Source organism: Eupeodes corollae, chromosome 3 (assembly GCF_945859685.1).
Source record: "Eupeodes corollae chromosome 3, idEupCoro1.1, whole genome shotgun sequence".
NCBI lineage: Eukaryota > Metazoa > Arthropoda > Insecta > Diptera > Syrphidae > Eupeodes > Eupeodes corollae.
The window spans coordinates 131,374,939-131,389,676 of NC_079149.1; the positions used below are offsets into that span (position 1 = coordinate 131,374,939).

A 14,738-nucleotide genomic window follows, 5' to 3' on the forward strand; every position below is an offset into this window, starting at 1 on the left:
GGAGATCACGTGTAAGGACATTGAAATGAAATTTGTGGAATGAAAGAAATTGGAGATGAATAATTTCGAGTGTCTTTATTTGTTGGTTATTTAAAGCATACGAATGCGAAAACATAAACGTGTAAAGTATATATATACAAAATTGCGTTTAATTATTTACATAGCTTGATTTACTAAGGACTGAATTGATTAAAGCCTTAAAAGGGGGGAAAAATGAAACGCACACATTCGTAGAAATTGTTTGTTCTTATTCTTGAAAAGGTTAAAGGGTTTTTTCATATTATGTAAAATTTTATTTAAGAAAACGTTTAAAGGAAATTAACTTTGGAATGTTCTTAGAAATTTCTTAATTGTTTGAAAATTGATAAAATATTCCAAAATAATTGTTTTGCTAACAAGAAGAATATCAAATCACTTTTTTCTTAAATCGATGAATCTGAACAAAATTTAAGTGGTTACAGTTCGTAAGATTAGCATAGCAAACAAACCTTAACCTAAGGAGCTGAGTTTTTAGTTGATAAGTCAGAAACTCAGGAGAGTACACTTTGCAAATTATTTAAATTTTAATAAATAGTTATTTTATGATTTTAATTTTGGTAAAATTCTGTGACAAAGTAAAATTTTGAAATCGTTTAAAATTGAGAACATTTTTTTTCTACCCTCTAACTCAGTAAAATGGTATTTAAATTTATTTAAACAGGCTTAAAGAGAAGGAACATTAAAATTCTGAAACAAAGTTTTTAAACCTACCATTTTCTACCCCGACAAAAAATGTATATTTCATGGATAAAAAAATTAAAATATGTAAATATTTTGTGAAAGTAAGTTGTGACTTGTGTGGTTCTTAGATCTCAATCAAGCGTCCATCTACAATGAATCGATATTCATTTTCTTAGTATTCATTGTTAAAGAGTAAATTTTATTAACACTTTTCACACCTTCATAAGAAATTTTGTGAGGTGTTGTAAGTCGTGAAATTTGCCATTTTTAATTCGAATTTCAGTGTTTTATATTCAAATATGAACATAATATGTGCTATTTTGTAAGTGAAGTTGTACTCAAATAGTGATTTTTTCTAAGCCACTTTTCTGACAAAGGTCACAGATATCAACGCAACATACATAAACATACTCTAAACTAATAAGAATTACAATTAATAGAATAAATAGAATATTACAATATAATAAAATAATATTTGTATTCTATTTTTTACTACACCACTTCAATCAAAAAGCAATTATTAAAGCCCGAGATGTCATGGGAGAACGACACAGGTAAACTTGTGCCAACTTTCCATAGAAAGTTAAGGATATTTTTGCGTATCATTGAAGTTTTTATTAAATGTTTTTAAAATTAGAAACGTTATAAAATAATCGTACAAAGGTGAAAGATACCATCATCAGTATAATTTTGAAAAAAACGATGGAATTGTGCCATTTTACCCTGGGCCCTTTATTTGCTTTAGGTATGTTCAAAAATATTTTTTTTTCTTTGAAATTACAACTTGCATAATTTTTTGAAAAATTTAAGTAGCCAGTTGTACAAAAATTTTAACAAAATGTAGCGAAATTACAGAATATTAAGTTGTCTTGAACATACATGCGTATGTAATTAAATTAAAGCTAGAACAGAATTTTTCAAATTTGAATTATAAAAGAAATGTATTTTCCAACATGATAGCTTATTATTTTATATAAGGAATTGCCTTTTTTAAATCAGAGTTTTAAAAAATGATTTACTTTTAAGTCCTAATAATTTAAATCAGAATTGTTTGATTCGTTTTTTAGAGAAAAAATATTGGAATTCTCTTTGATTTAAAAAAGGATTTAGCAATGCGCTAAACCAAAGTTAGAAATGGCCATTTGATGGTGATAAGAATTTGTAAAAACCAAATGTTAAAGCTAAATTAAATTACTTTAAAATGGTTACCATCTTATTGCAAGTATCTTGCATATTTGTACAGCTTTTACTTTATTACACAAGTCAGGATGAAATTTGTTAATTCTATAAAATAATACTTCACCAGGATACTGCTTTAACGATTTTCAACTTTTATCACTCTCAATGGTAAGAATTTTAATTATATTAAATCAATTAAGGTTAATCAAAATATGATTAAGTTTCCTGCACTTTTGTTTAAAACAAAAAAACAGACAAAATAATTTTTGCACGAATCTCGAAAATGATTACTTGAAAATCTGTTTACATAATTATGTTAATCCAAAAATTAATAACTTTTGTAGTATTATTGATAGGTTTTGAAAGTTTTAAAAATTTTCTGGCAGAGATATAGTCGCTGTAAATCGGTCCATCTTTTAATTGGTTAAGGGATGAGTAAACTAAATTGTTCGTCAAACTTGATTTAACCTCAACGTTTATATTTTTGAGCCACTAGTACACCAATAAGGCCACAGTTAGGACTAAAAGTCAACGATTTATCACATCTTCCGACTAATGACAATATTTTTTGGTTGACTATTGAAAAATTTGCTGTGTGTTCTTGATCTATTTCGGGTTTCTTCTTAATTTGTTTGAAATCACATCAAAAATATAAATTGGGTACAAAACTAAAAGGAAAGTTAAAAAAATAGAGCATTAAATAAGTTGAATATAGAAATTATTCAACAAAATCGTCCATGAAATCGGGAAGAGAAAAACCTCCAGCCAATCTCGAAGTACTGAATCTCTTAAAGTCTTTCCATGTAAAAACAAGTCTACAAATACCAACTACTTTGACAATTTCGAAACGATATTTTCAACTTAGTCATTTATTTTGGGATCTTTGAAAAAAATTTACCAAACTCCAAACAAGTGAAATTTTCTACCAAATATTTTCTGAAAAAGATTTTGCTTAAAGTTTTCACTCAAAATTTTAAGTATATTTTAAAAAGTGTTGTATAATTTTATTAACTTTATTTTCAATCTTTTCATTTTTATATCAGAAAAATTGTCGGGCTTATATTTATTTTAATATTGAATACCGCATCAAAAAAACTTGATACTATGCATTTTTTCTTTTTCCAATAGATTCTTAAAGGTGAACTTGATGGTATTCCCGCAAAATTCTTAAAAGCAGAACCTGAGGCAGATTTTCGTATTTTGCTTAAACTCGTGCAGGCTTTATGGGAGAGTGAAACACAACCAAGGGACTGGAAGGATGGAGTTATTGTAAAGTTACCAAAGAAAGGAAACCTCAAAAACTGTAATAACTGGCGCGGTTCTGTCTGTTTTTCCGAAGTTAATGGAAACTATTGTTCTCGAGAGGATTAAGTCCAGGATAGAGTCTACCCTCAATAGGCACCAAGCGGGGTTCCTCAGTGGCCGATCGTGCGTCGACCACATCAACACCTTGCGAATCATACTCGAACAATCATCTGAGTACCAATCACAGCTGTACCTTATGTTTGTAGATTTTGAGAAGGCGTTTGATCGGGTCAATCATGAATGCATCTAGAGATCGCTTATCGCACGAGGAATCCCTGAGAAAATTGTCGCTGTTATTAAAGAATCGTACAACAACGCAAGGTGTTTTGTGTTGCACAATGGAAAGCTTTCCGACTCCTTCGATGTGCGTCAAGGAGTGAGACAAGGAGATGTCTTGTCACCAATTCTGTTTTTGCTGGCGATTGACGATGTGAAGACTGCCACGGTGGGTACAAATAAAAGTCACGGTATCCAATGGAGTCTGTCACATAGACCATGCTGACGATATGTCTCATGGCTAACAACACGGCAGGCTTAAATCAGACGTGTCATTCACTGCAATTAAATGGAGAGGTGGCTGGCTTAAGGATTAAAGCAAATAAGAAAAAAGTAATGAACACGGGCCAAAGCACACAAGTTATAGTCCAAGGCAGGGGACCATAGAAGAGGTCGAGCAGTTTAATTATCTGTGAAGTTTTATAACTCTCGATGGCGGAACGGACCTGGAGTTCAACAGTAGAATAAACAGAGCCTTTAGTTCATTTGGAATCTTTTCTCCTGTGCGGATGTCTAGCAAAATATCGCTACGCACCAACTTGAAACTCTTCGAATCCAACGTCCAATCAGTGCTGTCATATGCTACTGAAAAACAGAAATGCTCTGCCAATATCTCGAGCAGATTACAAGCTTTCGTTAACTGTTACCTGCGCTCTATTCTGAAGATCCGGTGGCCGCAAACCATATCTAACGTTGAGCTATGGAATAGGACCGGACAGGATAGGCCATGCACTGAGGAAAAAGGACGACAATATAGCAAAACAATCCCTCGAATGGAATCCCCAGGGTAATAGACGCGTTGGAAGACCAAAGACAACTTGGAGGTCATCAGTTTTGAAGGAGGCTCGGTCTCACAGCCACAGCTGAGGCAGGTGCGGTGAATCGGGATAGGTGGAAAAATCTTGTTGCTTCCCTATGCTCCAGGAGGAGTTAAAGCGCTGCGGTACTTGCAGCCGGACAACATATATATATTTAAGCAACTAAAGAAAGAACTAAGATTTTTGTCATTTAAAAACATTAACTACGTTAAGTTACATTAAGTTTTCGGATGAAATTTTTGAAATAAATCAAAAAAATATTTCTTCCGTTTCTTTCAAAAAGCTATCATGATATAATTAATTTGATCTAAAGAATTATACAAATTTTAATAAATCATTTAAATCATATATGTAAGGTATTTCTGCTATCAACACAACAAAAGCAAATTTGAAAAATTGTCGCTATTTTTCTACAGTGTATTGCGAATCTTGACGTAATGGTTTTTGTTAACAATTTTGTACAACTCGATTTTTGTAATATCGCATTACAAAATGTTCAAATATTTAATACAACGTTTTTTGTATTTGAAAATGGTTTACGGTCCCAGTTATAAGTTTAATTGTATGCCAAAGTTATTAAAAATAAAACCCAATGATATTTAAAATTTGTGTATAAAAAGAAAATACAAAATCTGTCACACCGTTTTTGAGATATAAAATACGTTTTTTACCTTTGAAATAATTGTATGACAGCTTTTCATATCTCATTTTTAAGTATCTTTTGTTGAACTGATCATTAAATAAAATACCATATAAACTTTAAATTCTTCATAGAAAATAACTTAATTACAAGGTAAGCAAACATTGACTCATTGTTAGGTTCTCAGACAAAAGGTTACACGATAAATTATAAACTTTGAAGGGTCTTGTAGAACATAAAACTAACCTTTATCTTTCTATAAAATGTATTTTTTCATTTTATAAAGAACAACTTCACTTTTCATACTTCCTTGTTTCTTTTACAGATTTTAATATCCATCGATTCACATGAACTGCCAAACTGAAACTATTTATATCTTTTGTTAAAAAAATCTATCCATATAGGAAGATTGAAAACTTTTTTTTAAAGAAACTGTTCACTAAAGCGTATTATAGGACAACAACAGAGAGAATGCATTCTCCCAACAACCATTTGAATCCATTAACCTATGCTTAAGTGATTCGACATCCCAGAGCCCATCAGCTAAGTCAACAGAGGCGGTTAAGTCTTCTCTTATATTATGTAGGTTGTTAAAAAGATGTAAAAATATAGGTATAGAGTAAAGATATGTTTATATCGTTAACAAGATATAGAGAGAACTTAATTATTTTAAGATTGACACAATTTTTCCATATCATTCAACCCCTTTTTAGCTATTCATATTCTCTAGACATCTAATTAAATAGATTCACTCTCCACTGAATAATTTAAAGTATAAAATTTATATACTGTGTATATGTGTACAAAAAACCTCCTCCCAACCAACAAGTATACTCCCACCCACCCACTCAGACAGAATGTCGTCGTCGTCATCCTCGATTCAAACTTAGGTGTACTCAACTTAAATATCTATGAGTATAATTTGAGGTATATGTTTGTATATATATTTTCTAACAACATGTCTCCCATGCCTGAAGGTCAAAAACACTTTAATTAATTCATAATTTTCCCGTCTCATAATGTCTTCATTAGCATTATGTATATTTTATTTGATCCCACATCTTTCATATTATTAAATGAAGTTAAGATACAATAATTGGATCAACATTTACTTTAATTCGAGAAAAAAAACAGAAGAGAGAGAAAATCTCAAATGTAAATCAATACTGTCCTTTCCTCGTCCCCCCTTGATGTTGCCTCCAACCCTAAACAAATAGTTTCTTCTTTTTTTTGTATTGTTGACATATTTATATTTGTTGTGTCAAAATAAATGAACAACAATCAATCAAAAGTACCCAATTTGTCAATGTCAATTATGTACCACTCATTTTTGTGTTGTTGGTTTCATTTTTGCGATTTGTGAAAGGACATTTTTGCAACACTTGAAATCGAGTTTTCCCACAGCACCAACAAAAAATAAAATACAAATTAATAAAGAAAAAACTAAATCCATTGAAATTGTTTAAACAAAAACAAAAAAATTACCATAAATATACAAAAGAAGATACATTATTAGACGTGTATCTCACACACGAGATGTTTATCTAATAAAATTCTCCCCGATAGTTAGTTATAGGCAGGTACACTCTACCTTACACCTTTGCCGGACTTGTAGATACTCTATCTTTGAGATAGTACTCGTCGTCGTAGTTAGGTAGGTAGGTACACACTGGTACACCCATGTACAAAATTTAATTCAATAAAATATCTTAAATTTGTTTTGTTTTGTTGTATTTTTCTTGTTGTTTTTAATAATGATCGACGAGATGTACGATTGTATATTTTACACTCAAATGCATCTGTAAAAACAAATATGTATATAAATTGTATACCGATCGACCGCCTTGAAATTTTTCAAAAAAAAAACTTTGCAGATGCAGCAGATGCATGAACTTTGTCACTTAACATGAGGATTTTATTTTTAATTCACTTCACATTTTGTGTATTAATAAAAAACAGCATCATGCGGCGAATGTATCTATAAGATGTTTTTACACAGAAAATATTTTGTTTTACACTTCAACGAAGTTCCGATGACATTGGTTTATGAGTTTCCCATTAATAATACATGACCGAAAGATACAATATCTTATACCGGTATTAAGGTGAAAAAAAAACGTCACGCACAAACGAAGACGATCGATGGATGGTTAATTCGCGTTTTTTGGTTCGGATGGATAATTTGTAGCTTTTACACGTGGATGAGACTCTTATGGTCCAGACGACTGACGACCGACGACGATACGACTATACGATGAGACGCGATGTACGCACGTAACAAAAATTGGGTGATCTCTCCCTTGGCTTGTTGTTTTGTTTTTTCGTTTTTTGAGATTCAATTGTATCTTTGTATCTTTTTCGACAGTTCTTTTATTTTAAGTGGATCAAACCGGTCCCTTACGATAATTTTGTAAATTTCTCAAGAAGATCGAACCGATCGTCATCAATTTTTATGATTCAGAAGGGAAATTCATCCAATGTAACTTTTTTGTTTAAGGAGGTCACGCAAAATAAATAAAACAAAAACAACAACAGAAGCAAAAACCGAAGAAGATTTTGTAAATATTTTCGATTCAACAATGCGTACTAAGTATCTGGAGTATAAATAGATACAATTTTAATGCGAACTATACAATACACTGCTGATCAAGACAACTTAGTATCTATTAGTGGCAAATAATCACAATTTTTACAACCGGCACGCGGCGCACAGTTCGTCAGATTTTATAGAAAGAAACCGAATTTATTTATAACAAAAATAAAAGTAAATATCTTTGTTTTTATTGCAAATAGTTGTATCTTTCCATCTCCTTCCAGATTTGGATGTTTAAAAAAAATCAAAGTAAAAAAAACACTAGAAATAGATACAGACTGACTGTGATCTATCGTCACGATAAAACCGAATATAATTATTATTGTTTTCGAGATTGAACTCAGATGTGATGATAGTGAGTTCAAAAATCTGTCCGGTATATGAACAAAAATATCTCACAAGTAAACACGAATTTGTCTCTGTTTATCGTGATTCAATCGATATTTGCGACGAGCGACGAATAAAAACCGACGACGACGATCTCGTGTGTATCTTTGTATCTATAGTCTAGTTTTTAGTAGTAGATACAAAATTTCATTCATATAATTTTGTTTAATTTATGAGGATCATTGATTTCGCTGGATGCCTGGCGTTAAAGAAAAAATGCGATCAAAAGATACCGCTCGAAAAAATCTGCGAACCGGTTCAGATAAAGAGATACAAATGTATCTTGATCTCGCGATCTCTGTCAATCATCATGTATCATATTCCCGATCTGGAAAAATGACGTGTTGAGAGTAACCCGCTGCCACGCCGCACCAGCCGCTGCTCAACTCTCTTTTGGACAGAGTAACAATTACACACGACTGATAACACTTTGCAGACACCAGACAACACAGTATTTCAGCGGTTCAGCGAAATGAAGTTGAAGTCGTTACGAGGAAGGAAAAAAGTATAGCTACTGTCAGCAGCGATCCGTCACCGTGAGACAACGACGCACGTCTTAAAAGCCCGTTTAGCGATTTTTAATTGCGCGCGGTTCGATTAACCACCACCAGTTTTTAACATCACTATCAGCCTCACAAACCCGAAACAGAAACAGCAGCAGCACAAGTATGAGCACAGCGGTATGCAGCAGTATCAATAATTATAAAACACTAAAACGAATGAAAGACTGCCACTGAAGGACTGATCTGATGATGGACCAAAGTTAAAAAGGCAAAAAGGGAAAAAATGTAAAAACTTGACATGGTTTTTGGATTTTTTTTTAAATTCAATTGAATGGAGCGCGCGCGTGAATTAGCAACTTCCTTCACCTCTAAAAATATATAAGTGAAACGAAATGCAACGAAAATTATTATTATGATTATTATTACCGTATCCAACGGAATCAACCGACCATCTTGCCAACTTTGGATAAACTGGATTTTTCGGAGTTTATTTTTCGAACTGATGATGTTAGGGCTGTTTGTGTTATGGTTAAAAGTGCTATATGTGGTGGATACCGTTTTGTTTGGGATGTATTTCTTTTTATTTTCTTACTTCATTTTTCGTTCTGGATGTATCTATAGATATTTCTGTATATATCTGTAAGGAGACAACAGCCTTTAACGCTTTGTTGCTTTTGTTGTTTTCTCATTGTTTACTATTGAGCTGGCCGTGGGGCTGGAATTCAACCCCCTAGTGAGCAGGGTAGCTTTTCCCTTTAACTAACAAACAAGAACTTCTGTAGAAAAGCTACTACCCTCACCCTCACTCTCAGTCTTCTTGTTTGCCTTTGCAGACATTGTTCGCTCTCTCAATCAGTTTTAAACAGTTACATGAGAGTGGAATTTTTTTCGCGCTCAGATTTTAGCAGATTTTGTCAATGTGTTTAGCGTGTCATATGGGTTTGCTTTGATAACACAGTGTCAGAAGTCGGAAACAAAAACAACCCTTAAGTCTTGTACTCATTCATTTGGTATGTTTGGGATATTTTAAGAGCTTTCAGTTTTGACAGTTGAGATTCATAAAAGCTTTCATTGGAATTTTGGGATATTCTAACGTAAATATGTAGACTTTGAATGGTATGATAACGTCTGGTGTATAAACTTACTTTGCAGATATTCGGAATAGTAACGAAATGACGTATATCTTGGTTTTAAAAAGCAACAGGTTGTGCCTAAGTCTGTTAAGAAGAGGTTGGTATCTATATCATAATATGATTTCTTTTATTTCTATTTTGATGAGAGAAAAAACATACGGGTGGTGGAAATTATATTCACATATGGATAAATGGTAATTTGAATTTAGATTGGTTAGATAGAGATGGTTGTTCTCGTTGGGACAATATATGTCATAAATAAAGAAAAAATTAATTCCGAAATTAATACCTATATATGGGGAAAGATAAATGATGACGTTTAATTGGACACTTAAAATAGTCTGACGTCTGGATTAATACTTTATGGCTTTCATAAACGTGTAATAGGGTTTTACTTATCAAGGTTGTCCTTGAAAAAAAAAGATAAATGAAAGAGATAACAGTTTTTGGTTTTCTAGGTACAGATCCAGGTAAATTTATTTCCAGGAACTTACATAATTATACAGATTATTAAAAGCCTAGACATGGAAATATTTTGCATTTTCTTAATTTTCTAAATTTATGATGTTGATTATTGGGGAAAGTCACTATTTTGCCAGTGACATGTGCTCTTTCAAAAAAAAGTTTTATTAAGTGTAGACAATTATTAGACCCCAATTTATCTCCCTTGAAAAAAAAGATCATTATTGGAAATAGTTTCACAGTCCACAGCCTCCAAAATTCTTACAAAATAGTTTCAACATTTTGGCTGTTAAAGATTTTGAACTTGTATGAATTCTTCTCGTCAAAGACCATCAACATTTTTCTAACAATTGTTGACATACATTTTTATTGAATTTGATTTTTTTGGAATTTTTAATTTATGAGTTTTGTGCTTTTTTTTAAAAATGGGGCTTAGGGATTCTAAGCTATAAAATTTTGTAATAATTTTAGGTTTTCAATCTAAAAAGTTCAAATATTATCGAAGTGTTATGTAACATATTTGACGAATTACTTACACTTGTTTGCGTTTATAGATTACACGCTTCATCTCCCCTCTATTTATAAATGAAATGTCTTATTTCTTTAGTCTTAAACGATCAAAGAATCTTATTATTCTAGGTGATTTAAACATTGATGCTCTAGTAAGTAATTCTGTTTAAGATCCTTATAAAGTTCTCATAGCCAAAAATAGACTTATATCTTTCGTGATCGAAGTGACTAGGATTTGTTGTAGTACGTGCCTTGAGCATGTTTTTGGTCGTTTTGATAAGATTCCCTGCAATTTTATTGCTGAAATTAACCTTGAACTTAATATAACTGACAACTTTATGACAGGAATTTTTTTTGAAAGTGTTAGATGTGAAAACAATGATATCTAAAAATTAGATGACACAATGTAAAAGTTGGCTGCAGCATAAGTTCCTATAAAAATGTTCTTTTAAGAGTCCCACAGGGAACCGTGCTGGGCCCAATTTTATGTTTGGTTTATAATAATTCCCTTCATTTCCTTTCCAAGCAAAGTCAGAGCTTTTGCTGATGACCTTGAAATTGCATACTGTAGCAATAGTAATTTGAATCTTATTTCACATATTGGGTATGATGTTCACTTGCTAAGATTTTCGTTTGCTAAACATAAGTTAATTGTGAGCAGCAAAACAAAGTTAATGTTTTTCAGCCTAAGAGGTAGTATCTCTCCGGACATACCAATGATTTTTAATGTTCACGATTTCTGCAATCAAAAGCTACTTTATGGTGAATGTAATGGTGACCATACTCAATCATACTATCCCAATGTCCAATGCAGTGGTAGCTGTTTTGAAATTGAAAAAGTTAAAGACTTTAAGTACCTCGGCATCTCAATTTATCAAAACCTTAACTATGACAAACACAATGTTATTTGAAAAAAATATCTTCATTCATCCATCCGTTGTTTCTTCCACCTGAAAAAGCATTGCTCTTCAAATTTGTTGAAGACGGTTTATTTTGGCATTTTTCATTCATATATCGACAAACTACAACAACCCACCGTTATTCATAAATCAGCTGTATGTTTGTAAGACCCATCGTTTAACACCATCAATGGAACTTTTAGGTCTTTAAAAATTCTTCCCGTTAGAGATTTATATTTTTTTAAAGTTTCAAAAGTGTTTTTGATAAGAGCTGGATATTTGGATAGTCCGATTTCCGACAAACGAAGTTTTAGAAGTAACTCCACCTTAATAGTAAATATCCCATATTTTCGTACGACAAGCTACAGAAAGTCCTATTGCATTGCTTCCTGCAAACTTTTAATACGTTGCTATAGAAGTTCGTAAAATACGAAATATTGGCGCGTTTTTAAAAGAAATAAAGTTATGACTTCTTGCCGTAGACCATCAAGACATAGAAACTTTGCTACGTTACACTGTCTAAAATTAAACTTATGTATATAACCAAATACGATTGATGATTGATTGATAAAACTTAACTTTAAAAATAATTTTTAATTTTCAAATTTCTTTTTGCTAAAAGCATTTTTATTTTTCTAATGTATAATTTTCAACGTATAATTTATATTAATTTTTACTTGCGACATATAGGAACTATATGGCAAGTTTTGCATTCGTGCAAAATTTCGAACTCCAGATTTTAATCTAACATGATATTACGATGGTAGACAAGTCGAAAAAAAGTGGGTCTCGCGATTCCGTCCGGTCTGTTTTGTCTGTCTGTCCACGCTCCTACAGCCTTAACCATTGGATCGATTTAGTTCAAAGAATAGCTCTTGCTAACCGCTGTTTCTTTGGACTAAGAAAGCAATTGAGTGGTAAAGTCCTCTCTCGAGGTACCAAAGTGTTGCTATATAAGATTCTTATCATCCCCGTCCTGCTATACAATGCAGAAGCATGGACTAAGACAAAAGCGGATGAAAGCACCATGGGTCGGTTCAAGAGAAAAGTTCTTCGTGTGATCTACGGTCCCGTATGCATCGGAGGGGACTTAAGGAGAAGATGGAACGACGAGCTGTACGGGCTGTACAGCGACGAAGACTTAGCCAGAAGGGTAAAAGTCCAACGACTTAGATGGTTGGGTCACGTAGGGCGCAAGGAAGCCAATTCTCAGGCCCGGAAAGTCTTCGAATCCACACCCACAGGACAGTGCAGTAGAGGAAGACCGTGGATCAGGTGGCGCACACAAGTGGAAAGTGACCTTACACAACTTGGAGCGCGAAACTGGAGACATCTAGCTAGGGACAGAGCTCGATAAAGAAGTTTGTTGGGTGAGGCCCTAGTTCACACAGGACTGTAGCGCCACCTTAAGTAAGGAAGTAAGTAAGTAACGTTTTGCATCTCAAAATAGTTTTTTTTTTAATTATTTTAACTGTGCATGAGCCCGAAAGATCGGATTACTTTGACAAAATTGTTATTACATTCCTTTCTTTTATCCAAATCAATGCATTTGGTACATATTTATGTATCTTTAAAACAATAACTATTATAAATACCAACGATGGCCGTCCGTGTAGCGCCGTTGTATCGGATTAACGAATATGATATATTTAATCAACAATCCATTTTAAAGTGTCTATCAAGAAGTATTGTATAAGGTTGTTTCACACATATTTTACTTTGCTTTGCCTGTATAAACGAATAAATACTTAGTTCAAGTTTAAGAAATGGAGTATATGTGTTTTCTATTAGAATCACCTTTTTCAATGTATGATACACATTATACCTGTAAAGGTGTTACGTACAACCTCAACAGATATTGCTTACGTGTCACTTCATATCTGAAATCCAAAACGCAGAAGAGCCTGACTGTAAACAACACATGATAAGCAATTTCTTGTACTTGTTCGTATGCTTGCTTCTTTTGAAATTTAACGAAAAAAATAAACTGAACGGCTTAACTCCTTGTTTACGCTGAAAACTTGTAGAAAAGAGGGCATGTGATTGGATTGTAGTAAGTACTAATTTTAACATACATGTTCTTCCTCTTTCTTATCTTCAGATAATTTACTTTCTATCCTGGTTCATCTAATATTAAACTAAAATAAAGCTATCCAATAAAAAAAGCTTTGAACGAAATAGTTGAATACACAAAAAATTGTTTTCGTTAAGTATGCTAACAAGCATTTTTCATTTCCGGGATGAGCTGTTTGTGCGGTTTTGTTGACAAGTCAAGTGGTATTTATATCTTGAAGACAAACTTATTTAACAGGTATACTTTTAAATCTTATATAGGTACTTTAAACAGACTTTTTGTATACAGGAGCAAGTTCGTCTGACCCAGTCCTGCATTTTATTTTGTCTTCCATTATATTTTTTGTAACCTCACACAAAATAAAACCGATTTGGCAGCACCACTGTTTTTAAAAATAATTTTTGTCACTAACTATTCTTATTATACAATATTATTATTAACTATGTCTATGTATTCGTATTTATTTTTGAAATCATGTACTTCAAATTTAAAAAATATATCTTAGAAAATATATGTTTTCGTTAAAGCATCAATGTATCATACAAATCTTAGGAGAAATTACAAATAGGAGAAATACAGTCTGGTTTTTGCGTTCATGTACAAAATTTTTCAGGGTATATTGCAGATTTCGAAATTCTTTAAATATTTTTGATAATTTGAGGCATTTTGAAATGTTCTCTCTTTCTTTGTTTTGTAAAAAATGTTACTTGCAAGTTAAAACCCTAAAAAAAAAGAAATACAAAATTTTACATTTAAACGTCGATATTTTGTTGAACTAACACGGGTTAAGTTATTTGAATGTTGAGTTTGCAAAGTATTGAGTTTTTGAGGTAAAACAATATGTGGAATAAACCAACGTTATGTAAGTCATCAATATTGGACATTCCAATGCTTTACTTTATGTTTTTAACCCCTCATAAATCTAATTCAAAATTTTAAATTGAATACTCTAAATTTTGTTTGCATTTTTCTGAACTCCTCTTTTGTTTCCTGCCTTAAAATTTAAGCTTTATTGTTGAATAGTATATTTTTTTTATTTTAAAATCGTAGTTCGTAAAAAATTAGACAATCAATTGTAAAAAAAGCCAAAATTTCAACAAGTGAAAATATTCTAGTCCAATTATATTGTCAGGCATATCATAATGAGATAAGGCCATGCATAAAATGTCAATAAAATATAAATGTAATATTGAAAATTAAATATTATTCTGTTGAAAAGAGCTGTACGTATTTATTATG

General features: G+C 32.1%; 1 protein-coding gene across 7 annotated transcripts in view; it reads right to left on the reverse strand.

Annotated features, from left to right (window-relative positions):
- LOC129948825 (dual specificity calcium/calmodulin-dependent 3',5'-cyclic nucleotide phosphodiesterase 1) overlaps positions 1 to 14,738 on the reverse strand; it is a 501,195-nt gene that overhangs the window by 280,042 nt on the left and 206,415 nt on the right. Inside the window, exon 1 of one of the 7 annotated variants that reach the window (XM_056059900.1) lies at positions 6,424 to 7,764. The exons of 2 other annotated variants lie outside the window; for them this stretch is intronic. Coding sequence is in view for 1 of the 5 variants with exons in the window: in XM_056059907.1 (XP_055915882.1) it covers positions 6,424 to 6,448 (25 nt within the window). In the remaining 4 variants the exon portion in view is untranslated. Of the gene's footprint in view, positions 1 to 6,423; positions 7,765 to 14,738 lie in introns of those variants that run through there. 4 more of the 7 variants (XM_056059903.1, XM_056059904.1, XM_056059905.1 and 1 more) reach the window with 4 other exon arrangements.